Source organism: Egretta garzetta, unplaced genomic scaffold (assembly GCF_000687185.1).
Source record: "Egretta garzetta isolate BGI_Z169 unplaced genomic scaffold, ASM68718v1 scaffold158, whole genome shotgun sequence".
NCBI lineage: Eukaryota > Metazoa > Chordata > Aves > Pelecaniformes > Ardeidae > Egretta > Egretta garzetta.
The window spans coordinates 799,897-826,749 of NW_009260430.1; the positions used below are offsets into that span (position 1 = coordinate 799,897).

Consider the following 26,853-nt stretch of genomic DNA (forward strand, 5'->3'; position numbering starts at 1 on the left):
GCTCTTCAAATGTAGCTGCCTGTGGTTTATCTACTGCACCATTTAAAACTTTCAGCATCAACTAGAACAAGAGATTGGAAGATCTTTAAAGTGTGATTTGAACAATTTTAAAACTATACATGAATAATTTTAAAACTATACAAACAAAAGTAATAGCACATTTCTTCAGATATTTAAAATTTGGGAAAAAAATAGATGATGTCTCCAGCAAAATAACCCGTCACAAATGAGCTAATTTAAATAGAAACTAAGGGGGGTGGTGGTGTAGTTTTGAAGTGGCTTTATAAAGCTGCTATTCCTAAGATCAGGTAGAGAGGGAAAGGGGGAAGAAACAGCGTAGACTTGAATGCTATACAGAAATACTTTGGAAGAGATCAGAGGAACGGCAAAGTTCCCTCTGGGTGATTTCCATGCTGGTGGTGTAAAACACAGCCTCCCAGCGTAGGTGAGGGGTTACGATGTGAGTGCATCCCGCAGATCCTTCACGCAAAATTAAACTGCTACACTGGAAATCATTCTTAATTTGGGCCTGAACACCCACGTTACAGTGCTGAAACATCAATGCTGAGGTGTACAAAAGTGAGGGATATGTAACCGTCGGGCTTTCAACGGGCTCAGCTGTCACCCCATAGATAACCTGGCCGGTACATCGTCCACCGCTTACAGAAATTTCATTCCTTGGCTGCGTGTTGTAATATTTAGATGAGCTTCATGGGGAGTTTCCATAGGGGAGGGTTTTGTATCTGTTGACATCTAGTGGGAGAGATTATAGTTATGTCTGTAGTGAACATACTATAGTAATTCAATTTCTTAAGCCTTGCAAGGAACGCACTTTTTTTTTCTGCCAGCGGATCCATTGGGTTTCACTCTAGAAATGAGCTCATGAGCTCCATCTGAACCTCTCGGCCTTTTTAGCCCGTGCCTCTTCAGTCAATAAGAATCCTGTTGCGGTCCTAATAACTGGCTCAGAGAACAAAGTGGTGAAAACAGGAATTAATGTTTTGTTTTAAATACCGCTTTAACATGGAGCCAAGGGAGGTATACCCGTGTGTTCACAGTGCTGAATAGAAGAGCCACTAAATGCCTTATTCTGGCACGGGTCTTCTGTGGTGAAACTCCCTATTATTGCTAGACTGGATAGGCTAATGTTCAATCTTTTTAATTATTTTTTTATTTTTATTTTTAAAACTTTTATTTTAAATGTGTTTAAGAGCATTTATTGTAGGTACGCTGGAGCTACTGATGAAAAGGACTGGAAACATCGCAGTATAAAATACAGTGGCCAGTATGTATAGTAGGCATTAACTGCGTCTTCAAGTTGTTCGTGGATTGCAAGGCCAAGCTATTTGAAACTCACAGTCTGAAAGAAAACCCGTTCCGTTGTATGTCCCGTCGATTTGCTGAGCGACTGTGGCATCTGTTCAGAAGTTAAATCCCACAATACGTTGGCATACCGCTCTCTGAAAAGAGTACATATTTCTGTTAGCTCTTCCAAACATACACTTGCCATAGTTTCATACCGATCAGAAGATGGCACAAGCTTTGGGGTGTGCTGATGTTGCGGCCAGGTCCGTAGAAGAGCGAGCTGCCAGCAGAAGAGGCAGCGCTGCTCCTTCCTCGCGCTCAGCTGGGCGCTCCTGTGCGTTGGATCCGAGACCCCTGTAACGGCACAGTGAGTTGGTTCAGCTGGATCACGTGGCAGCACATTAATTCTGTCACTAAAAACCAAAACTTGATAGGACAGAAAGTTCTGGTTTCTCATAGTCAAAATGGGATAAGAGGTGGTTTCGGTTAGGTTCCTCTACAGCCATCACAGCTTACTTGCAGATGTAAGATTTACGTAGTCTTGGTTCTTTGTCAAAATGCGCACACGATGCAAGTGTCCTTCAAATACGGTGATGTGTCCTGTAAACTTGAAAACTTAGTGGGTAGATGTTCCGAACCACTGAACGACCTACGTGTGGCTGAATTAGTACATACAGAATCTGTACCATCAATTCCTGTAAACAAGTCCTGCTAGATAGACAGTTTTAATTGGTATAAAGTAGTATTGTAGTTTGACACTGTTAAACTTCCATGAAGCTTATGAAATATTTGCACGTTTTCTGTTGGCTAAAGCAGCACAGATTACCTCCCTTACTTTGGAACATCCCTTACTTTGGAAACAGTCGTCAGTAGTCGCAATGCCAACTTGCAGAATAAAGGATGCTTCTGCATCTTTCTCCTTGGACACATCGATTCTGCTGCCCTCAACTCCGGGAACGTCAATCTACCTTTATACTAGTCACTTCTATTTATTTATTTTACAAGTGCATATTCTTACGATGATACAGCTCTGTAACATAGGAAGGTTTGTGGTGTGGATGTAGTTCTCGTGTATACAGCATCTCATTGACACAAAACAGCCATGCTATTTTTAGGTTTATTTATGTAGGTCTTGTTAATTAATTCGGACTATCATTAAAAAGAGAGCATGTAGAGAATTAAATACAAATGCAGAATTTCACATTTTGTACTTCTGCTGTAAACCAAAAGAACTAAATGTCTTCGCACCGAGGACTGAATTTTACTGTCGTCATTCTGAAACCTGAGCTGTGCTGTCCTGCCTTTTCCCGATGAGTCGCGGAAACGTGCTTCTGTCCTACGGGCCTGAAAAGGTACAGATCTGTGCAGAAGATACAATAAACCGGGCAAAGGAGAATGGGAGCAGAGGAATTCCTGCCATTTTATCAGATCAGATCAGAATAGAGAGGTCACCTCTCTATTCAGGACTATTAACTCAAAATCGGGCTTTTTTTCCCCTCTGTTAAGTTCTGGGTGCCTCATTTGACCAAACCGAACCCATCAGCAGTAGCTCCCCATCCCCCTGCTGACACCTGGAGCAGGGTGAGGGGGGCGAGCTCTGCGGGAGGGTGGGGAGGTGAGAGAAGACATCGTGGGTGACTAGGGAGGTCTCCCGGGCTCGGTCTCTAGGGAAAACTACAGGAACAGTGCAAGAGTAATAATTTTAATCTACTTTATAGCAAAATCTTCACAATCTTGGAAATTATTTAAGGCGTTAAGGCAGCTGTTTGATTTTACACTTCAAATAGTCAACTCTCACTCAGAAGAATTCCTCGAGGTGTCTACTTGTAAAATGCTTCTAGGAAAATAAATAAGGATAAATACATAGTGTTCCTGGATCTTCCAGCTTCTCCTTGTGTTCCAGCAGAAGTTCGGCACGCACCCTTATACTTCGCCTTGCAAAGTTCAAGTACAGTTTCTTTTCTTAGTTCATCTCAACCACTGGTTTCTGTATTTGTGGTGAAACTGCCACCAGTAAGAGCCCATTTAAAGAAACTGGGGTTAGAAGCATCTTTCCGCTGGAAGCGTATGCTGACATTCAGGGGGCACCCGAACTTTTAAGTGTGGAGAAAGGCTGCAAGGCTGTTTCCTCCCAAAATAAGGGAGTAGCATGTTCTGTCTCTTAAGCATCCCAGATCTTGAGGGGTGTTTTCATGGAAAGCTTGGGCTGATGTATGGGGTTTCTTGAACCAGGCTTCACGGGAGTGCTTTGTCCCCTTCGAGTCCATCTCAGAACAGAACGGACAATTTGGATCCTCCTGGTAATTCTGCTCTGGTTACAGCAGGGCTGGAAGGTGAAGTGGGGCTGTTTGTTCAAGTTATCCTAAGTTAAATTCCTGGATCTTTCCCAGGAAGCATCCTGTATTTTTGCCACTAGGGTTTCTGGGCTAATTCATCTACAAACCCTCAGTAGCTAAAGACAATCAATTAAAAATTAACTTGTTAACTAGTCAGTGGTCAGATCTGTGAGGAAAAAAAAGGCTTTTTGGGGAGAAAACCTGGCTTTTCTAACTGAAACAATTGTATTTCAGGAGCTGGGTTTTGGTAGTTTCCATCAGAACCCATCCTTTTTTGAGCTGTCAGGATAAACGTGCCAGTGTTAGCCCGCCGTGTCTTTAAGGTCTTGTAAACGATGTGTGCTTTGCTGGGTGTACGTGTGTGCTTTTGGGTCTGGCTTTTCTTGCTGTGTTGAATTGTTCCTGTCGGTGCCAGCAGCGAACAGATGAATGCAATTGAAAGAAATGCTTGCTTTTAAAGTCCTGTGCAAGTATAACTTCAACCTGGGTGAAAACTGGAGCCTTTACTTATGCTTTGTAAATCTTCTTGTGTACGACGTATCAATTACTCTATTAACTTGAGGGGAAAAAAATGGAAAATCTGAATAGTGTGAATGGAACAGTTTGTGAATGGTGGGAATTGTTGAATAGTGTGAATGGAACAGTTTGTGAATGGAACAGTTTGTGAATGGTGGGAATTAGATGGCCACAGCTTGAGCAGAAATATTAATGTTTAATTATTCTATAAATCTAGAATTTAGCTAGGAACTGAATAGGAAGATCTAGTAATAGTTCATGGCAATGCTATCTGTATGATATTAATGCTAGCAACCAAGTAGATTGAGTATGCATTTAAATTTTTTAGCAGCTTCTGTGCAATGTAACTTGTCTGTCTTTGCTCTTTAAAATAAAAAATCTGGGGGAAAGCGTTTATTAATATAATTATTTATTAATAATACTAAAGGTAATCATGCAGTTTCAAATTCATGGACTCTATCATCAGGCTAGCCTCTGTAATAAGCAGGTTCTATAAAGTGCTATGAGAATTTTTCTGTTTAAATACAAGATGCGGTTGTATTGCCTTTTTTTTTAAACGTGTGACAGTGGGGTGTTTTTGAAGCTTATCCCATTCAAGAATCTTTGAAGGTGGTGCCTTTTTTTTTTCAGTTTTCTTACGTAGATTGTAAATAAAATTTTCAACCTTTAGAGCCAAAGTGGAACTCTCTTAAGCTCTTCAGTCAGCCTCTGAGATGAAGTACTCTCTGAAGGATCAAAGACAAATTTCTTCAAAAAACTTATGTCCACCTCTGCATGGTTTTTAAAATTACTTACAAAAAGGCTAGTGGAAGTAATTAGCTTAAATTGCCTACTTGAGAGTTATTCTTTGCAGATGTCATTTCACAGACTTTTCTTTACAGGTTGGTAACTGATCTTCATGAATAGGAAGTTAGAAAGTTAAGCCTTTAATGTTGTATTTTCTTTTTTGTTTTAACAGCTCAAAGGGAAGAGAAAAAGCATGAAGATAGAGCAGAGCCTACATCGGCATCGAAGAAAGCTGTTGCATCTATAATGGAGAAACAGACGTCTTCTCTCACTAAAAATCTTCCTTCGAAGAAGTCCCCATCCTTCTCTAACACGCCACTAACTAAGCAACCACTTAAACCTTCTGCTGGGAGTTTCAAAGGTGTAATTCCCAAGAAACCTTGGCCTTCATCAGGCAGTGTTCCTTCAAAACATTCATCTCTTTCTCATGTTTCAGCATTTTCCAAAAAACCAGCTACATCTTCCAGTTTGGGTGGAGGACTCAAAAAGCCTTCGCTGTCTTCCATTTCTACCGCAGCTGGAAGTAGTCAAGCAAAAGCGTCAGCTAACCCTATGCAGTCACAACCCAACTCTCAGATTCGACAAAATATTCGACGGTCCCTAAAGGAAATTTTGTGGAAGAGGTGGGAATTCAAAGCGCTAATTTTATATAGGAAGCTACAACTAGATGTAAATTTTTAGTTTTGTTTACTTCTTGATTAGGGATATCGAGGGATTGAATTTATACTACAGGTATAATTGGCGTTTCAAGTTTATATTAAAAAAACTTAAAAATCCTGGTATAAAATAAATGTGCATGTGAAAAGGTCTTTTAATAAAACCAAACCTCACTATTCCATTTATATTGAGGCAATTACAGCTGAAGAATTAAATTACAGCATAGAAGCTTTTATAATGCAGGTGCTCTGAAGTTTTAAAATCTGGTGATAGCAGTGTTTGGAGATGTAGAGGTTGTAGGGAACGTAGTATAGGGAATATCATAGTGAAAGGTTAAAGGCTTACTGAAGCAGAGATTTCCTCCCCTCCCAACATAAAAATCAAGAACAAACCCTGGTCAGTGGGCAACCGTATCACTTAGGAAAGACGAAAAACAAACTGCAAGCAAACAAAAGCAATTTGTCCATGATTATTAAAGCTAATGCCAGCCATCAATACTTAGTATAGACCACTGCACTCTGGTATTGTCTCTGAAATGGAAATCCTGTTCACGGTGGAAAATCTAGCACTAAAACTCAAGTGCTCAGGCTCCCTGTGTCGTTCACGGCAGAGAAACTCCTAACGTCAAGCACTGTGAGCAGCAGTAGCTGTAAAGGCTGGCGTCAGTCCACAAAGGCCTTCCTTCTACGCCTGTGGACCGTCATGAGGGGTTGTCATAGTTCACAGTTCAAGGTCCTGAGATAGACTTTGGCTTTGAGATGGCTTTTAAAGGAGTCTTGAGCCCTTGCTGCGTGAGGAGGAGCCTAGGTTAGCTTCTTCCTCTGAAAAGTCAGATTTCATGAATGCTGCCTGAAGATTCATGCGTAACATAAATGCACGTTCCCGTTTTTGTTTTTAACAGAGTCAATGATAGCGATGATCTGGTAATGACAGAGAGCGAAGAAGGGAAAGTAGCGCTCAACATTGTAAAGGAGATGTTTAATTTGTTTCAAGTTACGGACAACAGATACAAGAGTAAATACCGTAGCATCATGTTCAATCTGAAGGACCCGAAAAACCAGGTTTGGAATTTCCTTAAACAGTAAACATATACTGAAATATACTTTTGGGTTTTAATGTAATGTCAAACTATACCCTCCATGTTAAGAGTTTCAAGATAGAGACTTACGAATTACACTATAAAAGCTTATTATAAAGCCATTCAAATATTTAAAAAAAAAAATCCAGTAGGAATTCAAAGTCTGCGTTAGTTGGTCATGTGTATTTATTAACTTTGGGCATTTGGTGTGAAATATTTATTTACGGAATGGCTTTCTTAAAATAAATACAGACTTCATTAATTTCTTCTCTTGTGACATTCTGTAGTATGTGTTGGATACTGCCCATGTACATGATCGTATTTATGCTTTAAAAGAAAAAAATGGATGCTGGTGCAGATGAAAATATCCACTAAAGAACACTTGGAACTTCTTATTTTCTGGTTGCTGCACCTTTCCAAATTTGCTTATAAGCAGCCGGTATTTTTAATAGAGAATTAAGCAACTGGAACAGGTTTTGCCTGTTCAGCGCTGCAAATCTTGTAGTTCCCCAAGCAGGTTCGCCTCAGCGTGGCAACAAAGTCTGTTTTGTTTTCAGGGACTTTTTCATCGTGTCCTTCGTGAGGAAATCTCACTGTCAAAACTAGTGAGAATGAAACCAGAAGAACTTTTATCTAAAGAACTGTCTGTATGGAAAGAGAAACCAGCTAAAGCAGTAAGTAACATAATTTTCCCCCATGTCCTTATATGTGAATTAAGAGCGAGTTCACCAACCCTTACCACCCATATTATGTTACTGCACCATTTTCTTCCTAGCAAAATACTAATAATTTTCTGTTTCAATACACTTTACTACCAGCCAAATGATAACAAAGTACGGAATAAAATTATAAAATGAATCTGTAGACTTTTTACCAAAATGGTTTTGTTTCTTTCAGATGATAGAGTCAAGAAGCAAATCTCATGAAATCAAGAAAACATCTGTAAAACGGGAACATGTACAAGTTGTAAATATGGAAGATTCTCCGCCGGTATCTGATTCTGATGTAAGTATTGGCTATTGCTTCAGCATGAAGACATCGAGGGAGATAAATGATAACTAGGGCCTCAAATTTTTCATTAGCAGTTGTTTCAATGAGCTGTAAGGATACTATCACCTAGTAGGTGTGCTGCGAGCATTTTTCCTTTTAGTCTGAAGCACTGCAGCGACCAAATGATGGGCGTAGTTTGCATGCACTTCTAAAATGCCGTGTATTTTTCAGCCCTTGCTGTCAATTTACAGAGCAGTCTCTTATTTCTGAACATTAGCTATCTACTTCAGAACACCAAGGAATGAAATGAGGACAAATATTATTTGAGACTATCTGACGTGATATGCTTTAACGAAAGCCTTTCACCTTTTTTGTAAAGAACGGAAGTTAATTAACGGTTTCCAAAGTATTTTTTTATGGTTGAAATTTATCATCAAATGGAATATATTTTATGTTTATTCACTTTTAGGAGCAGCAAGAGTCAGCCCGAGCTGCACCAAATTTGAACAGTGCTCCTTCTCTAGATGTTTTTAGCAGTATGTTGAAGGATACAACGAGTCAACATCGAGCCCATCTTTTTGACCTGAACTGCAAAATCTGTACAGGTATCTACAGTGCTGACTTGGTGCAAAGTAAAGGAATTGTTATGTTAAGAGTGTTGTTTGTTTATTTGTCTTTCTCTGAACTATTTCATTGTTAAATAGTAATCAAAATCTTTTAAATTGAATTTATAGGTCAAATTTCAGCATCCGAAGACGAAGTACCACCTAAGAAGATAAAGTCAGTGGCTCCAGTTAAAAAGGTGGAGTCGAAATCAAAACCAGAAGTTCAGCCAAAGTATGAAAGTTCTGCACCAACCCCAACAGCAGAGCCTGCCAAGGAGGCTGTTGCTGAAAATGCAATGGAAACTGAAGTTGGACCGGTAGCAGAAACCGCTCCTCAGTCAAGTGTAGAAAGAACTTACATTCCTACAACCCAGGGCCATAACAGTACAGACTCCTCCATACCTGAAGAGGCTTCTGCTTTTCCTGCCTCTTGTGCTGGTGGAGTTGTGACAACCGTCACAGTTTCTGGCAGAGACCCGAGGACAGCAATGAGCAGCTCCTCTGGTATGGCGACACCAGCCCTGCGTTCTGGTCCTGCATCTGACAAAGTTTCAACAGGGGAAACGAAACAGGAAACTTCCAAACCAGTTATGACTGTCCCCAAATCAATATTAACAAAACCATCATCCTCACCAGATCCAAGATACTTAGCAGTTCATCAGTCGCCCAATATCAAGTGCGTATACATAACAGTAAGCCAAGCTACCGAAACTTTAACGTGGTTATTTTCAAAGTCCCATGTGTCCCATGTCCTGTTACCCTCCCCCAATCAAAAGGCATGTTCAACTTCAAAGTTCAGGTAGCCCGATTCAGATTTTTAATTTACCATCTCCTCGTTTACCTTCTCTAGTTGGTAAAATTTTCTGAGCATCAGTGTATGTTGGCAGCAAAGACTCTACAGTGTGTTTCAGCAGATAAATAAAACGTGAAGGTATTCTGCAGGCTTAGAAGTCTGCATGCACATTCGTATATAGAAAGCAAGCGGATGTGATAGATGCTTTAAAGGCATTTCCAGATTTTCATCCTATATTAAAATACTGTTATATCTGAATTTATGACTATGTATTAAAGTTAAAATTAACCAATTGATCGGCTAGAAAGGAAGTGGATTTCTTTCATATTCTGGGTATATACGCTAGTGAAATTAAATATTACAAAGTATATCCTTAACAAGATTTGTGTTCGTAGCAAAAACTTTTACTTGAGAATCTCTTCCAGATGCATATTGTTGACTCAGTTAGTGGGAGATCTATAATTCAGATTAGTTTGTTACAGAGTCAGGATCACAGCACTTATAATGCTAACCTGATTTTATAGAAGTCATATCTTCTGGCATCTTTTTGCCTGTCTGTCTGCAGCTACAAGTTTATTTTCTGTTACTCCTTTTTTCACTAATACCAAGTTAATGAAAAACATTAACAAAGCATTTAGTAAAAATTCTGTTATTTGTTTAAAATAAAGTATTTGATCAATAGGAGGAGGAAAGGAAAGGAAGAAAGAAGGGACCATTCTCATTTGTTTTCTGTAACCTTTCTGTTTTGGATTTGTTTTGCAGTGTTGCAGAGCCACGCTCACCTCAAGACAGCGATACTTCCCTCTTTCTCTCTCGTCTCAACACCATTTGGAAAGGATTTATTAACATGCAAAGTGTGGCCAAATTTGTCACTAAAGCATATCCTGTCTCCGGGTGTTTTGATTATCTTAGCGAGGTTAGCACTGACCCGTTTCTGTGTTTAGCATCAATCTGTACTGCAGTTCCTGTGGCTAGAAAGGCTGGGCTCACTCAATATGTAGATATAGATGTATACAGATGATATAGATGTATACAGATGATATAGATGTATACAGATATAGATATAGTAATATTAGAACTGTAGCAGTGGTAAATGGCATCCCTTTAGTAATAGGAAAAGTAGCTCAAGAAAAAAAAAAGCCTTTTAAAAATTCCTCACAAATTTGTGAAGGATTCTCATGTCTTTAAACATATTTATACATATGTTAGGATCTAACATGGAATAATACCTTTATTTCAGCTTCACTTTATGCAAGGAAGTTTTAGAGCCACTATTTTAAAGTAGATGTCTTGTCTAGTTCTCAAACTAGACAGGTAACTGATGTGATCTATGACAAAATTTTGTTTGGTCATTTATGAAAAGTATCATCCTTTTTACTAATTTTCAAATGAAACCAGTTGGATGATGTTACTCTGGGTGGGTGTGCATTCAAATAAGGAGACGGTATAAAGGTTTGCGTTAAAGCAAATAAGCTTTTCTTTCTCTTTTTTTTTTTCTCTGAAGAGCATTTTATGCGACTTAGGAAGTTTCAAACGCAAATGTGTGGTTCAGGACTTTTATTAGTAGGGTTGGTGGCTTTTTTTGGTATTGCCTTTGCTAAAATGAGTTTCAGTGTCCTCCTGACAGGAGGCTCACTAGAATTCACGTGACTTGTAGTCACGAGTGCAGCGTTTCCTGAGAAACTGAAAGTGTGGAGAAAATCTCTATTTCAAATAGCAGCTTCCCTATAAAAGCAAAGCCAGTAATGGGCGTACAGAGCTATTAGACATCTTGCTGCTATCCTTGTTTGAGAATGCTTGTTCTGTTTCGTGTAGACTGTTAGCCTTTTTGGTAACAAGCCACGCTTAAACACCTTGAAATTTAGAAATAGCCTGTCTGAAATTAGAAAAGTATGTCTGAAAGTTTACTAGAACACACTGGTGCGTTATCCGCTGGGCTGCTGGGATGGGGCGGCCTGCACTGCTTTGAAACATCAGTCTCTCTTGGTTTTTCTCATACTACTGTGTAATACTTCTTGTTTAGGATTTACCAGATACAATTCATATTGGTGGGAGGATCTCACCGAAGACGGTCTGGGATTATGTTGGCAAACTCAAATCTTCGCTTTCTAAGGTATTCACTTCAAATCCTTTGCAAAACACGGAAGAAAAATACAGCAATATAAAATGAGAACTTAATATATTATACATTAATAAACAGCGAATGCTGACATAGATCACACCTGAAAAACTACCAACACCACTTATTCCTTTGAAATTTTTGATTTATTGAAGAAACATGTTTATTGAGCTGCAGATCCTCTCCTGCTTAGTAGTTAAATCTTCATACCATTTATTAATTTCTAATGATTGCATATTAATAATCTATTGAGATTGAAATTAAAATTTTAAAGAAAAGGAAATTTTTTAGTGTATGTAATAGATTTTACTATTAAAAACACTTCAGAAATAAAAAAAAGACAGTGTATGGATATATTCATGGAACTAAGAATTTTCCATTCCTTTCGTAATAATTTGAGCCTCAAGATGTTTAATTTTGAAGATACGCAAGTAATTTGTATTTCTGAAAACAACAAACCTAATTCTGTTTTATTATTACAAATTGAGCAACAGTACTCTCTTAAAGCCAGAGTATTGCCTTGAAAACATAGTTGGAGTGAGACATGTGCAATTTATTTTTACCCCTGGAATTTGCCCTTTACCGTTTTATTTGCTGGTATGTTGCAGGTTGAATTTTTCCACTTTGCTTTTGTATTACAGGAATTGTGTTTGATTCGTTTCCATCCTGCAACAGAAGAAGAAGAAGTTGCCTATATATCTCTCTACTCCTATTTTAGCAGTCGTGGTCGTTTTGGTGTTGTAGCTAATAACAACAGACATGTCAAGGATCTCTACCTGATCCCCCTGAGTTCTAAGGACCCAATTCCTTCCAAACTCTTGCCCTTTGAGGGACCAGGTAAGCACAAAACAGGGGAGGTTAAATGCTAGGTAAAATCACAAAACAAAAGTCAATCTGAGACAAGTTGCTTTGAATGTTTAATGTAAGCATTAGTAAATTTTTAAATATAAAACCAATTTTAAAGCATGTAAATAGGGAAAAATTGGAAATCGACCTCTGTTCAAGATAAAATTGCCTGAAATTTACATAGTCTTCCAAACAAGATGCTTATATGCTATTAGGAGGATGAGTTTACCTGTAAAATCAAGTATGTGGAATAGCCACTATATTGAGAAAAACCTCAACAACCCCCCCCATCTTCAGCAACCCATAAATCCATAAAGCCTAGGCCCTTGCAAGCCATTCACCGTCATTTATATCAAGCAGGAAACTTAGCCCACAGAGGAATCAAGAAATCTATGAAGACAAAGGTAATATTCACAGTGGTTTCACTGCGTTGTCATTGCCTCATGCTCAGTATTATGTGGTGCACAAGGTGTTAGAAATGTTTTGTTCTCGTTGGAGCAAACTCTAGCCAAATCGCCGACTTCTGAAAATTGGTTGGTTGGTTTGATTCACATTCCTTAGGGTTAGCAGGTGGCAGACAGCAGCTGGTATAGGCAGGTTATATCATAATCTTCTATTTTTAGATAAAATTACCAGTAGTAACGTTTGACTTAAGTTTGCTCCGTGTTTGTGCGTTGGACATGGTGACAGAAGAACTGAGAATGAACTCAGCCGTGACACACACTTCTATTCCAAAATTTGAAGTCATCTTCAAGTATCTGGGGTTTTATACAAAATAACAGGTTAGGAGGCTGAAGAACTACAGGTTACCATGAAGGTAATACCTCGTTGTCGTAGCAATGGTTTGCAAAATACTAAACGGTAGGTATGAAACAGCAAACATGCAAGGAGCTGACCTCTCTGAGAAGCTGACTGTCCTCCTCAAATACAAGTTAGGACTAAACTCAATAAAGCATTCTCAGAGCTTATATGCAGGAGCAACAGTGTCTGGGCCAGGTTGTCATGTGTTAATGGCACATGACTAACAACAACAACCACCGATACATCCTTAGTTAAATGCTTTCCCTTCCTCCATGAGATTGCAAAGGGCACTTGCTCTGCATTCTCAGGCAAGGTTTTTCTCATACACTTCAAGTCTGTCTTACCCGTCCTTGAGCAGTGCACGGTCTAGGTCTAGAGCTAAAAAGGCAGGATTATTGCTATTTAAATTACAGCAATATAGCTGTAACTGTTGAATCTCAGCACCTCATAATCTTTAACTCACTGAATTCTTGAAAGGTAGGCAAAAACTGTTATTCCCGTTTCGTAGCCAAAAAGTGGAAACACTAAGTGCAGAATACTTGTGGCACAGAGATGTTCGCAAAGAGTCTGAATTCACGGGCTGTTTTTTCCAGCCAGGACAAAAGGAGTGCCCTCCTTTCTGGGCAGTAACACAGGGGTGGGATTGGCCGTTGAATCAGCTGGAAATGTCTGCAGTCATTAGCTGGGCTGGCGAACAACCTCCCTTCGGGGCAGGCACTTACCTGATTGTTGCCTGCTCGAATACCTGGGAAAATACCAGCTTCCCTTTTTACAATTCCTTTTACTTTTCTGTCATAGGTTGGCAAACGTAGACAAACTCTACCAAGTATTAGTATAGAAATTTGTAATGTCAGCCTCGTTTTGCTGAATTTCAAGGGCAAAAAAGGGTTTTTTCAGAACTGGAGGGAATTGCTCAGAAAAAATAGTTATCATTTGCTGGTGGTGCTCATGGAGGCAACTTTTATGAGTCAGGTTTTCAAATTGAAATACATATTTTAGGCAAAGTGGCTAAAGGATAGTAACACAAACAAGGTTGCAGAGGCAGAGAGGCCATATGATGGAGCAGTTTCATACAAGACCCACTTAGACTTCTGCCATCAATTCACACTTCTTGGAAACTTCTGTAGCAGCCTCTGCCTCATCATTGTGCTAAGCTGTGTTCGTATTTTAAAACCAGATCCGATAGGGGGGGGCAAAAAAATCAGGTAAGCTGTTTTTCTGTTTTTGTGTATGTATTAAAACCACAGCATAAAAGACATGTAATCCATACTTCTTAATGACATCTGATGGAATTTACCGCCTCTTCTTTCTTTCACAATCAATAAAAATATTTTGTGGAAAGTGGTCATTGTGTCCTTAAATTTAATCGTGTACCTTCACATAGAATTTAGCAAGGACTCGAAAAGCATTACGCTTTAGGTAGCTTAAGATGATTTGAGAAATATGACTGGAGGGGGGGAGGAGGGAGAGGACCATAAACCCCTGCCACTCCAGAAATCCTAGTTAGAAGATATTCCAGCTCTATCAACCAGTTCCATCAGGCACGTATGGATTATGAATTTCTCCTGTTCTCTGATGGGACTGGATTTGGAACACAACTGAGGACTTCTGAACTGCGCTAGTACCTAGAAGATCTACAAAAAACTTTGATATGGGTGATTTAAAACCAGAGGAAAACGGAAGGTTGTCCATATTTATACTTAATTCATCTCAGACATTTATTAGCAGATTTTATGTATCGGTGGGCTCTTCTGCAGTGTCTTTTTGCTATGGTTTACTGTATGTGAATTTACTTTTCGGTTTCACATACACACAATGTTATTTAGCACTTGCATCTGTAGATCTCAAAGCACTTTGTAAAAAAATAGTATAATCGGACTTAATTACCAATAGAAAATGATTTATTGAGGGAATTTAGTGTAATTAGTATCTTACAGAGTTAAAATAATTTTAGTAAAAGAGCCATATATCCAGAAATATAGCCATGTATTCCACAAATGTTGATATATCTCCTTGGTGGTTTATGATAGGAAGTGTGTTTTTTTCTTAAGGTATGAAGGCATGAAATCTCCTCATGCTGGTTAGAACACTCTTCAAAATTGCAACAAATGGAACAAAATTTTAACTGTGAATGGAATTCGGTGTCTTCCTCTCAGCAGCTATCACTGTAAAAAGCAGCCGTAGCAGAACGTGGCATTACGAGACGATTCCATTCGGCAAGCGTACCTGGACGTGCAGCCACGCTGGAAGCGATCTATGTCCCCGAATTAAGGATGTACAGATTTGCTTCTAGTTGTCAGCTGCTCTCATGATTAATTGGGACAAATATTTAAATGGCGTTGGTAAAATTTCACTAATCTCTTGTATTGGTCTCTGCAGTTTTAAAATGTACACCATGGGTGTGCTTAATGCCCTCCCGTGGCTTTGGCACTGATGTACATTGATCTTCAACAGTGCAGGTGACTTCTTACCAGCTGATGATGATAGGGAAAGTTGTGAGCATTGTATGCATAAATATGGTAAAACTGATTTAATGAAAAAAAAAAAAGCATTTAAGGGTAACAAAAATATTTATCCAATACTAATATTTAGTATATCCTGTTTTAATGGCTTTAGTTACAGGATGTAACTCAATAAAACCAACATGTGGCCTTCAAATACATAACAGGATAATAACTATTTTATAAATAATTTAGCACTGAAAGCTACTAATTGCCAGCACAGCTTGCAGCACTTTCAAAATGCTTGTGAAAGAGGCATTGAGCAATAGCTGGAGAGGGCAGCCAGCGTTCTTGTTATTACCTAAAATTAGGCACTTAACCCATTGATGGCTATTGGAATAGAATGGGACTGCCCTTTGAAACGCTGGTCCGGCCGTATGCATCCATTCAAAAGAAGCATTTAGTATTTGACCACCTTGAACTGAGTGAATGTAGAAGCCAGGTTAGGCATAAATTGGAATATTTGTGTAAAACTGCAGTATCAAAATTAAAATCTTAATGGATTTGTTCTATGATGACTAAACTCTAAAACCAGATTAAATTACAGATGATGTTATTAACTTACTACCGGAACTTATTGTCTTGAAAGTGTATTAAAATTTCACCCTCTTTTAATTAGTGACTTGATCTCTGTTTCTTACAGGGATTCAAACCTGATTTTTCAGTAATTGCTGTTTATTAGATATTCTGCCTGATGGATTTTTGAAACCTGGTTATTTCAATTATTCGGTGTTTGAGATTCATTGTGACTAATTGCACAAATCATAAGTCTCTGCATAAAAGTAGATAACGAAAACGTTAACAACAGAGGAAGAGCAAGTGCCTGCTAGGAGCTCTTGGATGAGCACCAAGTTGTGAGATACGCTGCACTGGTCAACACCGACCAAATGCAGAGTCGTTATTTTTATACTGATAAAGAAAAAATATAAAGCAAATTCACACACAGTAAACCATTTCTAACTAATGAGTCTCTTCCGACTGTAAATTGTGAATGTTTTGGTTTTTTTTTTTCCCCAGTTGTCTTACTTTTGAACTATGCCTTGATCTTCTATATTAATATCATTTCTTTTAAGGTAGTAAATTACTGTGAACGGAACTGTTAGAATTGCTTGTAGGCTGTGGGTGCAAATGAGTATTTGGATAAGTTAAGTATTTATGTGCTCCTTTTTGAATAATCTTAGGTTCACTGAAAGTCATTACTTGTTCGGTTCCTGTCCTGCCTACTTCCCATGTACATCTCAGCAGCCCGACCCCTCTTAAGGGACAAATTTGTGCATGTACTGAATTATTGTAATTCTTAGTTCTGGTAATATAGCCACTTAACTTTCTTCCTGTATTTATAATTTTTATATTTTTTTTTCTAATTTTGAAAGAAGAAGGTGAAAATTAGCAGCACTTAACTAACACAGAAATTTTGTACCTGGAGGAAAAAACCTTTTTGGCACTGAATTTTAGATGTACAAATAGGAAATAATACATACTACAAAATGAAAAAAAGATGATTTAAACCTGCATGTCCAGTTCCCTCTTAACCACAGAACTATGTAAAACTTGACCGCTATGAAATAATATAAATTCTGGTGTGGATCTAGAATGCATTCTACAGAGTAACTGTTTTCCAAAAACTTTCACTCAAATTTATAATTATTCTTATTTCTCAATATAATGAGAGCTATTCCTGATAGGAAATCTGAAGCAAATACTTGAGATTGGCCTCAAATTTTCATCATATTTTTTTTCTGGTCTTTTAAAAGGGCTATTTCTGGGGAGTTACCAGACTTTGCTGGTTCCTTCATTGAGTGATTAAACCAGTTTCACTGTGCCAATTAGAAGAACACAGAATTTTTAGAGGAGGGTTTTTTTCCCTCAGTTATCAAGATATCTCATAAAACTTCAAAGTTAACTTATTTTATTTGAAAAAAATTCTGTCGTCTTATTATCTGTAGTTCACTATTTGGAAAATAAGGTTTATATGGGATAAGATTTGAGCATAAGAAGTGGAAGCATCAGTGATTTAGGGGGACGTTCTGTGAACAAAAGCTTAATGAAATATATAGCAAGTATAGAAATAGTAAGTTTAAGATTTAAAGCAGCGATGGTTTTGGTGTGTTATTTAGCAAAGTGCAAGTAATTCCTGCAGTACAGGCTTTCATCACAGACCGAATTGGTTCTAATGCTTGGGCTTTGCCTTGGCATCAATTCAGCCCAGTTTTCATCTTGTACTTAAGTAGGTTCTAACCGAGTTTAGCTTAAGCTTTGAGAGTGATGATACCTTCTCACTGACAAAGGTTCATGTACTGATTTCTCAGTGTGAAGTTAGCAACCAAAGAACTTAGGAAAGGTGAAGTTTATTAAACATGACATAAATTTAGGCAACAGCTGATGTAATTTTCTCATTAGAAGTAAATTTAAGAGTCCCCTTAAAACTTCTAATTCAGTTGTTTCAGCAAAGTAATGTCTCTGAACGTGGTTTGCTAGTGGAATATATCTGCAGCTGTGGGGCTTGGGGGGGGGTTGCTGGTATCAAGAAGTTTTCAATGCTAATAATTAGATATTTTAAAATTGTTCCTTAATGAGCAGTTGGTTTGGTTTAATAAGAACAGGGAACATATACGTATATAAAGCTGTTACTTACAGGATCATGAATAGAAGGAGCAACGTAGGTCAGAGCCCTCACCTTGCCATTTAACCACAGTGACTATTGCCTGTTAATTTACAGATTGGTTTGTGTTTCTATATTGCTGCTTCCTACTGGACGCAACTAGTAACTAATGGCACGTGTAGGGGAAAGCCAGTGGTCCTCAGATGAGGACCTTTTAAAGTCACTAAAGGCAGAACCCCCTCTCTATACAGATTTTCTACCTTTGCCACCAACTGTATGTTAAAGGATTTATTCCCTGCCCTTCATTCTGGACATGTTCATCTTCCACAAGGGCCAGTGGGAACTGTGCCTGTAAGAGGAAGAAATGCGATAGCATTAAACGGACCTCCAGGCCTTTGCGTTTCTCCTCTCTATCAGCAACTCTCCCATCGTTTTTGGATATACTGCTCCGAGGATTCAAGTGTGACGCTTTCACAAAGGAGTAATCCTGCTTACCGTGTTTTTTACTTCTAGAAAGGCCTACAGCATCCACCTGAATCCTGCAACGGGGGGTTGAGAGTCCCCTTGCCTTCTGCAGACCAGGCTCATACCCAACCAACCATTCTCTCGCAGAGAAAGCAAACGCACGCAGCGTCCCTTTCTCCCCCCCCCAACCCCGTGTCTGCTTGAGCTCGCCAGTGCTTGTTGGCTATGTTAGTTATAGTTTCCCTGCTTCTATCACGGTTTAAAATAATGTCTAGCTGGAAAAAACCAAACGAAACGGGAGTGGGTTACAAGCTTTAATACTGTTTCCAAACACAGTTTGTTTGAGGTTATCTTTTTAGGAATTACTGGTATTTGTTTATCTTAGACAAAATATTTATAGACTGGTGTAAATGTCAATGTAGTCTTTAGCACAGATTATAACAGAAATATAATTATGAAGTTTAGCCCAGGTTTTCTCACTTTTCAGTATCTCTGTGTGTACAACGTAATTGCAAACTATTTGAAAGTAAAGATACGGTTTTTCAGGGGGAGAGGTAGGGCTGGTTGAACAACAAACAGATGCAACAATACAAAAAATATAAAAACTTTTTTTGATTTTGAACATTTGCACAGACACTTTTTCATAATCCTACCTGTTGCTGCAATCTTTTATTAAAAATATCAAGGGAGGAATTAAAACATTTCTTTGCTTACTATATACAAATATATATGCTCATGGACTAATTAAAATTGCCAATATGTCATCTAATGGAATTTAGAAAAACAGTTCTCTTTATGACCTGACCTTTGTAGCTGTCACTATATAAAATAAGTTTCTACTGAAAGCACAATTAACAATTAGTTTCTTACGTATACGATCTTTGTGTTCCTTTTCAGGTCTTGAGTCATCTCGGCCAAATTTAATTCTTGGATTGGTTATCTGTCAGAAAGGGAAACGTCTTGCCACTGGCATTGAAACAGAGAAGATAGAGGAAAAGCGAAGCAGAATTCAAGCACACGAGGAAACCGAATCATCGCTGTTCTCTAAAGGGCCACTGGCTGCTTCGCAAGAGAAGAAAGCTCCAAAATACGCGCTTTATTCGGGAGATTCAACCGTAAGTACAACACCACCTGGATCTCCTCCACCTCCACCCCCACTTCCCGTTCCAGACACCTCGGCAGTTACACCGTCAGTATTAAAGATCCTGTCCTCAATTAAAAGTGGAACCACAACTACTGTAACACCACCAGTTCCAACCGCTGCTTCTGCAAGCGTTACTGCTACGCATTCTTCATCCTCAAAAACTGCCACGCCCCTCGAGCACATCCTGCAGACACTTTTTGGGAAAAAGAAAACTTTTGAGCCTCTCGCTAAGGATTCTGAAACTGTCCAGTCTTCAAATCAGGAAGGTCCAGCTGCTGCCGATGGAGGAATGTCAGCTGTTCCGCTGCTAGATCCCATTGTGCAACAGTTTGGACAGATGTCGAAAGACAGAGCTATAGAAGAGGAGGAGGATGACAGGCCATACGATCCTGAGGAAGAATATGGTCCAGAGAAAGCTTTTGAAATGCAGACCGGTGAAAGCGAAAAACGATACAACACGGAAAAGCCATCTAATACAGCAGAACTAGAGGATGAGGCCTACGATCCAGAAGATGAAACTATCCTGGAAGAAGCGAAAGTTACTGTTGATGATTTACCTAACAAAATGTATACAGACACGAAAAGCAATTCTTTGGAAACCTCTGCCTCATACGTGCCTGATCTATCTGCATCCTCATCCTTAGTAGAACAGCAAAAAATGTTGGAAGAATTAAACAAACAAATTGAAGAACAGAAAAGACAACTCGAGGAACAAGAAGAAGCCCTCAGACAACAAAGAGCAGCTGTTGGTGTTTCAATGGCTCATTTTTCAGTGTCTGATGCTTTAATGTCACCACCACCAAAATCTTCCCTAATGAAGACTGAATTATTCCATCAGGACCAGCAAGCTACACAAAAAGTAGATTTACCATTGTCTTTAAATCAGCAAGCACAAGTTCTAAACCAGGGCGGTGACCCAAGGCAGAATAGAGATCCTCGACAAGCTAGAAGAATGGCGACAGAGACTAATGACAACGTTGATTCTCGAATAAAGCCACAGGTGGTACAGAATGAGATAGCCACAAGAGAAATCGCTCCAGCAAGTTTTCCAAATGCTTTGCAGACTTCGCTTGGTAAGGAAGATAAAACTTTAATTTCTGCTACTCAGCCTGGTTTTAGTGGTGATAATTGGATTTCAAGTGAAAAGGCTTCTACGGTGTCCCAGAAAGAGGCATCTAATAGCAAATTTGAAAACACTGTTCAAGTTAATTTGGAAAACATGAGTCAAACAGCTTCTGGAGAACCTCCTACATCCAAACCTTTACGTAAAGTGCTGCTTCCGACACCTCCGAGTACATCTTTTCAGCCGAATTTCTCCACATCAAACGACGGTCAGTCTTTGCAAGATATGCATAAAGTGCCATGGTCAAATGAGTCAAAGGAAGGAATGGGAAGGGATTCGTTTTCAAATACAGTGTTTACTTCTCAGGAAAACGCAGCTGGTCACTTTGAGCCAGAGAGGGGTCTTTCAGCAGCGCAATATGATGAACAAAGAAATCCTCAGTCTCATCCATTTGTAGAACAAACTGAATCTCCATCAGTTCAGGGTGAGGGTGGACCTTCCCCACAGCACTTTGAAGAAAACCGAGCTGGACCTCCATTTTCTTTGTCTGGGCAGAAAGGAGGGCCTCCAGCACCCCTGATGCTCAATGCACCCGGAGGACCTCATGGACCTAATTTTAGAGGACCGGCACCACAGTTCTCTGAAGAACACGGTTCTCCAAATAATGATGGACAAAGAGGACCTCCATCTGGAAGATTTGGAGGTCAAAAGGGTCCCATTCCTTCCTTATTTTCTACACAGCATGGACCACCATCTCTTTTTGGTGATAACAGGGGCCCTGCCCCTTCCTACCATGGTGTTCCAAGAGGAATGTCACCATCTCAGTTTGAAGATCGTAGGGAGCCTCACATGGAACAAAGGGAATTCTCAGATTCCCAATATAATGAAATGATTAGACCTCCAGGACAGTTCGAAGGACCAGATCCACCTCAGTTTATGGGAAACAGAGGACCTTCGCCTTTTCCTTTTGGAGGCCAAAGACGACCCCCACCAGCTCAGTTTAAAGGACAGAGAGGAGGCCCTCAGTTTGGAGGGCCAAGAGGTCCAGCCCCGAGTCATTTTGGGGGACCAAGAGGGCCTCACGCAAATCAATTTGAAGGGCAGAGAGGTCCAGCTCCAAATCATGTACCTGGTCCAAGAGGACTTTTGCCGCAGCCATTTGAAGAACGGAGAGGGAGTTCACCACCCAGATTTGCCAACCAGAGAGGTCCAGCACCACTTCAGTTTGGAGGACCAAGAGGAGCCACACCTGCACTGTTTCCGGAAGAAAATGAACCTCCCCCTTCGAGATTTCATTTCCAAGGTCAGTCACCACAAGGTATGAAGCCAACCCCAAGACCACTCCTGGACCTTCCAAGCCATCCACCATCCCACAGAAAAGAGATGTGGGAGGAAGCTGGACCATCTGCATCTCTTTCCAATATTTCTGGACAAGGATCTGAGTCGGAAGGACAGTGGTCAGCACCTGACTTCCGAGAAGGCAAAAATCCTGAATTTAGAGGCCAGACATTTGAAGGGAGACAGAGAGAGAGGTATGAGGGAGGAAATAAAGACAAGGGATTAGATCAGCCAGAGCCTCAGCAAGCAGATAATCGACAAGGTAGACCCTTCGAGGAAAGACGAAGGGATCGAGAACACGGCAGACCTTGGGAAAGAGACCGTGGCAGAAACTGGAATAGAGACAGGGACTGGGAGAGACACAGAGACAAGGAATGGGATAAAAACAGAGAGAGAAACCAAAACAAAGACAGAGACAAGGATTCGGAGCGGGCTAAAGAATGGGAAAGAAACAGAGACCGAGAGAGAGCAAGAACCAGAGACAGAGATTCCTACAGGAGACGCGACAGAGAGCGATCAAGAAGCAGAGACAGAGATCGCGACAGAGAGAAGGACAGGGACCGGGATCGAAGCAGGGAAAAAGACAGAGATCGAGAGAGAGATCGCGATCGTGAAAGAGAAAGAGGAAAAGATCGCAAAGACCGGAGTAAGAGTAGGGAAATTGGTAAGGAGATGAAGCCAGAAACACCGAAGGAAACTCAGAAACCAACGGAAGCAGAAGCTTCATCTTCCACTAATCAGTCATAGAAATATGACTGAGATTCTATTTCCCATCAATAATACACTTTTACACCACAGCAAGGACTGAATCAGCATCTTCTGTATATACTGTATATTCTCACCTTTACAAAAACGCTGTTGTAAAACTCGCCTTACGGAATGTACTGACAAATGAGCAATTTCTGAACAACTGTGAATGAAAATACTCAAACCAGATAAAAGGCAAGGACGTACTGGACTTTCACTTGCTGCATTTTGTGCATAATGTTTTTCTTATAAAAATTCACAGCGTTACCTGTACTGAAATTTTGTTTTTCTACTTGCATCTTTATCTTAAAATTTCCATTTACAGTACAGAAATGGAAAAAAAATCTAAGAAGAGCATATTGCTTTTTAAGATTATAAAGTTATGTTTTCCAGTAACTTGAATTGTAATTTTATAAGAGAATTTAATCCAGACCTTAGGAGCCATACCTTTACATCTCATTTACATGATATTTTGGTGTCAAAGTTGTTCCTACAGCACACACTTTAAAAGGAAAAAAAACCCACAAACCGAGTCCGATGTTGCTGTCTTGTTTATTTTACAACGGAAGGGCCGTGTATTTAGGAAAAGGCTGCAGGAGAACAGTGTTAATGATCACTTGTGACTGACGGAGGATTTGCAAACGGAATGTTGTAAGCTTCAAGTGCACTATCTTCCTTTTTTATAGACAGGTATTTTGTGCTTTGGGATCCATCTGTTAACTGTCCAGCAAAGAAACACGTCGTACTTAAGTTTTTTTTCATGAGGCCGAGGGGTTTTAAATGTCGCATTTTTACAAATCTGTAATTAAAGAACATGCAAGCGTAGCACCTTTATAACCAGCAAAACTCACAAAAACATCAGACATTTATTTGAAGGAGGCTAAGGCTACAAACGAATTGGGGTACCGAAGGGAAGGCGAGTAAGTTGGTTAAACAGGCCATTGAATCTGTTACTTCGACTTCAACTGATCTAGGGGAGCATTTCTTTGGGTTTTGTTTTGGTTTTGCCGAATTTTGCCATAGACTTAAGAAATGTCCCCATTTGATTGTACTTTTCATTTTAAAAGTGTTTTGCTCCTGAAAAAAAGCGTCACTGTCTTGGTTTCTGTTTTTTTGTTAGACCCTACTTAGGCTGGTAGTGTATATAAAACTCTCCACTGAAAAAGGTAAAACTGCATTAAGCTTGAAAAGAAAGAGTGGTGGTACTTCAGGTGGCGATTCCAGAGGGAAGCTTTTCACTGTGAAATACATTACCTTGCTACTTCTCATGTATTCTTCAAGGACGTAATTCTAAAGTATGAACTAAAACCCGCTAATTTATTTGACCGTGTAAATGAACAGTTGGGTAAATATTTTGATATTTTTATAAAATAGTTTTGGAAAGGGAAGATTACATTCCTCGAAACATTTGCCCCTTGAAGACTACGTTACAAGTAGCGCGTGTGCCATGTATCTCACTACAGATTTTACAGCTCACATCAGTGCAGCTTCGGCGTCCTTCCACATCACGGATTTGCTGGTTGAAACGATCGTACCCCCCAACCTGTAGGCAAAACGTTAACATGCAGAGAAGCGGTATTAAATGCAAACATCTACTATGGTGTAAGATTTTTTTTTTTTCTTAATGAGATGTTTCTAATTTAAAGACATACATAAAAGTATGCAAAAAGTAAGTGTGTTTGTTTAGGTTTACTTGATAGAAATTTCTGTAAATTGTATTTTATATGGCAAAATATATCACTGTACATTAAAATATGGGACTTCACAGGTTTTTGTTACTGTAAGTAGAATAAACATCTACAGAGAACTGTTGTCCATTTCTCAAATCTGTATGTGTATATTATTTTCTAAATATTGCTACTTCTCAAGAAACCACAAGAGTCTGATGGCGCACAGCTTTCATTCCTCGTTGTTCAGCGGAAGGTGTCGGGCAGGACATCACTACCAACTGACGTTTAACTAGGCATTTGGAAAAGCCCATGAAAATCGGCGCTTAGGATTTTTTCTCTCGGTTCTAAAACCTGCTCTAATTTATTCTGAAGGGGTTTTTTTTTTAATTTCAATTAGGAAGTTTGTAGGTTGTAGATTTTACACCAAAAAATCCGAAGAAAAAATAGTAATTCAGGTCAGCTGTAAACTTGAGAAAAGCTCAATTCCTGCCCTTTATGAATTCCTTGACTTTACATTGTTATGAAATAGATGCGTGGCTTTTCGTCTTCTGGGAAATGCCCCTTTATCACAGAACCTGTTCACAACTCGGGAACAGTAAACCCATCTTCCTGCAGATGTAGCGGCAAAAAAATCAACAGCACACAGACAGACACTGATGACTTACGTTTATGCTTTATATAGTTTATAATGACCTGGCGTTGGATTTTGCAGCAGGGTTCCTGTGTTCTACGCTGCGTCAGGCAGTAAAAGCTAGGCTGAAAAGAACCTGATGATTTAACTCAATTTACAGAGACTAAAAATGGTGCTGAATTATTATCATGCAATGCAAGAAAAAGAAAAATAATTCTCTGGCTTCGTTCAAGCTTTTGATTAACATGAAGCAACTTCCTATTTTGAGCTTTTATCTACGTTTGTACTAAGCCAAATTAGCTTTCCAAAGAGTATTTTGCTATTTTTTTATGTAAAAGCCTCCGAAAGCTCTAGAGCAATGTAAGCAGAAAGATTATTACATCTATAAATAAAGACGAATGCTCCAACTTTATGCATTCTAAAGGAGAGCATGCAGGATTGGAGGAGGAGGCAAGCGTCTATCGAGTCCGGTGTGCACAAAGCTGCTTTTAAAATTTCTACCTTTGTTTCTAGAGCAAAGTCGCCGCTGTAACTTCGGCTGCACCTCACTAACACGGCGCGCTTCCACGTGGGAAACGCCTGTGCGCACTACCTTGATTGAATATGCACGCCATTAAAGAATGCAGGAAACAGATTTTATTTTTTTTTAACCTCCTGAAGGGGATAATGATTTCATAAAGCATTGAAATGATTTTTTTTGTTTTGTTTTGTTTTATTCCATTTATGAGCCAGAGTAGCATTTTTGTGCCTTTTGCGCTCTGGCTTGTTTCTAGAACGCGTCTTCGGGAATAGGCATTTAATAGTAAAATACATAAGCAGTAGCAGATAGGTAATAGAGACCGAATGTACAGCCAGACTGCTCGCGGCCATGAGATGGCTGCTGTGGAGAGGGTGATTCAGACGGTCTCTGAGCAGAAGCCCTCGCACCCCAGCTCGTTTTCTTGAGCTCGTGTGGTAATACCAACTTTACAAGGCCAGGGGAATAGAACTTAAGGGGCTTTGGTTTAACTTTCCATCAAAGAAACAGGATTTAAACACTGGCAAACCGCTCAAGTGTTTATAATTCAGCAACTTAATCTTACAAGAGGAAATCCAGGGCTCGGGACTCCACCATAGCTGTGTACGGGATGTAAGAAAGAGCCTCCTGCCCCCAGTGCTCCCCAGCAGCATTCTTAGCGGGGGGAAAAAGCAGAAAGGGAAAAAAAAGCCTTTATCCTGCAGCAGTGAACCAAAGCACGGGGCTTCATTTCAAACCATTGTGGCTTTTTTTCCTCTCTGTTTTCCTTCACGCTATCTGTGCTACCAGTGCCTGGTAACAACCAGCGTGCCGAATGGTGCCTGAATCACAGAAAAAGGTGACGGACATGAAATATGATCGATCATCCGGCAGGACCTGGGAGCCCCGGCCAAATGGGTTTTGGGGAGGATTTTTGAAATACTAGGAGAGACTTTACACCACACGCCCACTGCCATTCAACAGGCCTTGTGCTCCTGGACGGCGGAGCTCTACTGCCCTGCTCTTAAAATAATTTGAATATCATTTTCTCCCGCAGGCTGACAAATTCCTAAGCCTTGTGTTGGTGAAAAATATTCCTGTCGTGTTCATGTTTAATGGGGGGGGGAACCTTATGTGGAAAAGCAACGCTGTGCTCCTATTTAATGGCTTGGTGTGATAAACGCCTTGCTGGGGTTGCATGTAGTGGGGAAGCTTCGCAGAACCGTTTGGGTTGGCAAAGCCCTTTAAGGTCATCAAGCCCAATCGCCCCCCTACCCCTGCTGGTGGCGTTAGGGCTAGGGCCTCACAATTATAGAATCACAGAATCGTTTAGGTTGGAAAAGACCTATAAGATCATCCAGCCC

At 39.7% G+C, this 26,853-nt stretch overlaps 1 protein-coding gene across 5 annotated transcripts in view; it reads left to right on the forward strand.

The window, feature by feature from the left end:
• Positions 1-23,212, forward strand: part of DIDO1 (death inducer-obliterator 1) — a 55,433-nt gene extending 32,221 nt beyond the window's left edge. For 4 of the 5 annotated variants that reach the window (XM_035899269.1, XM_035899268.1, XM_009643698.2 and 1 more), the window contains 10 exons: positions 5,116-5,566; positions 6,502-6,661; positions 7,236-7,352; positions 7,576-7,683; positions 8,138-8,273; positions 8,403-8,949; positions 9,829-9,982; positions 11,090-11,179; positions 11,827-12,022; positions 19,298-23,212. In XM_035899269.1, the coding sequence (XP_035755162.1) occupies positions 5,116-5,566; positions 6,502-6,661; positions 7,236-7,352; positions 7,576-7,683; positions 8,138-8,273; positions 8,403-8,949; positions 9,829-9,982; positions 11,090-11,179; positions 11,827-12,022; positions 19,298-22,692 (5,354 nt within the window). In that variant the 3' untranslated portion in view covers positions 22,693-23,212. Of the gene's footprint in view, positions 1-5,115; positions 5,567-6,501; positions 6,662-7,235; positions 7,353-7,575; positions 7,684-8,137; positions 8,274-8,402; positions 8,950-9,828; positions 9,983-11,089; positions 11,180-11,826; positions 12,023-14,883; positions 14,958-19,297 lie in introns of those variants that run through there. The other variant, XM_035899271.1, reaches the window with a different exon arrangement.
• Positions 23,213-26,853: the final 3,641 nt, after the last annotated feature.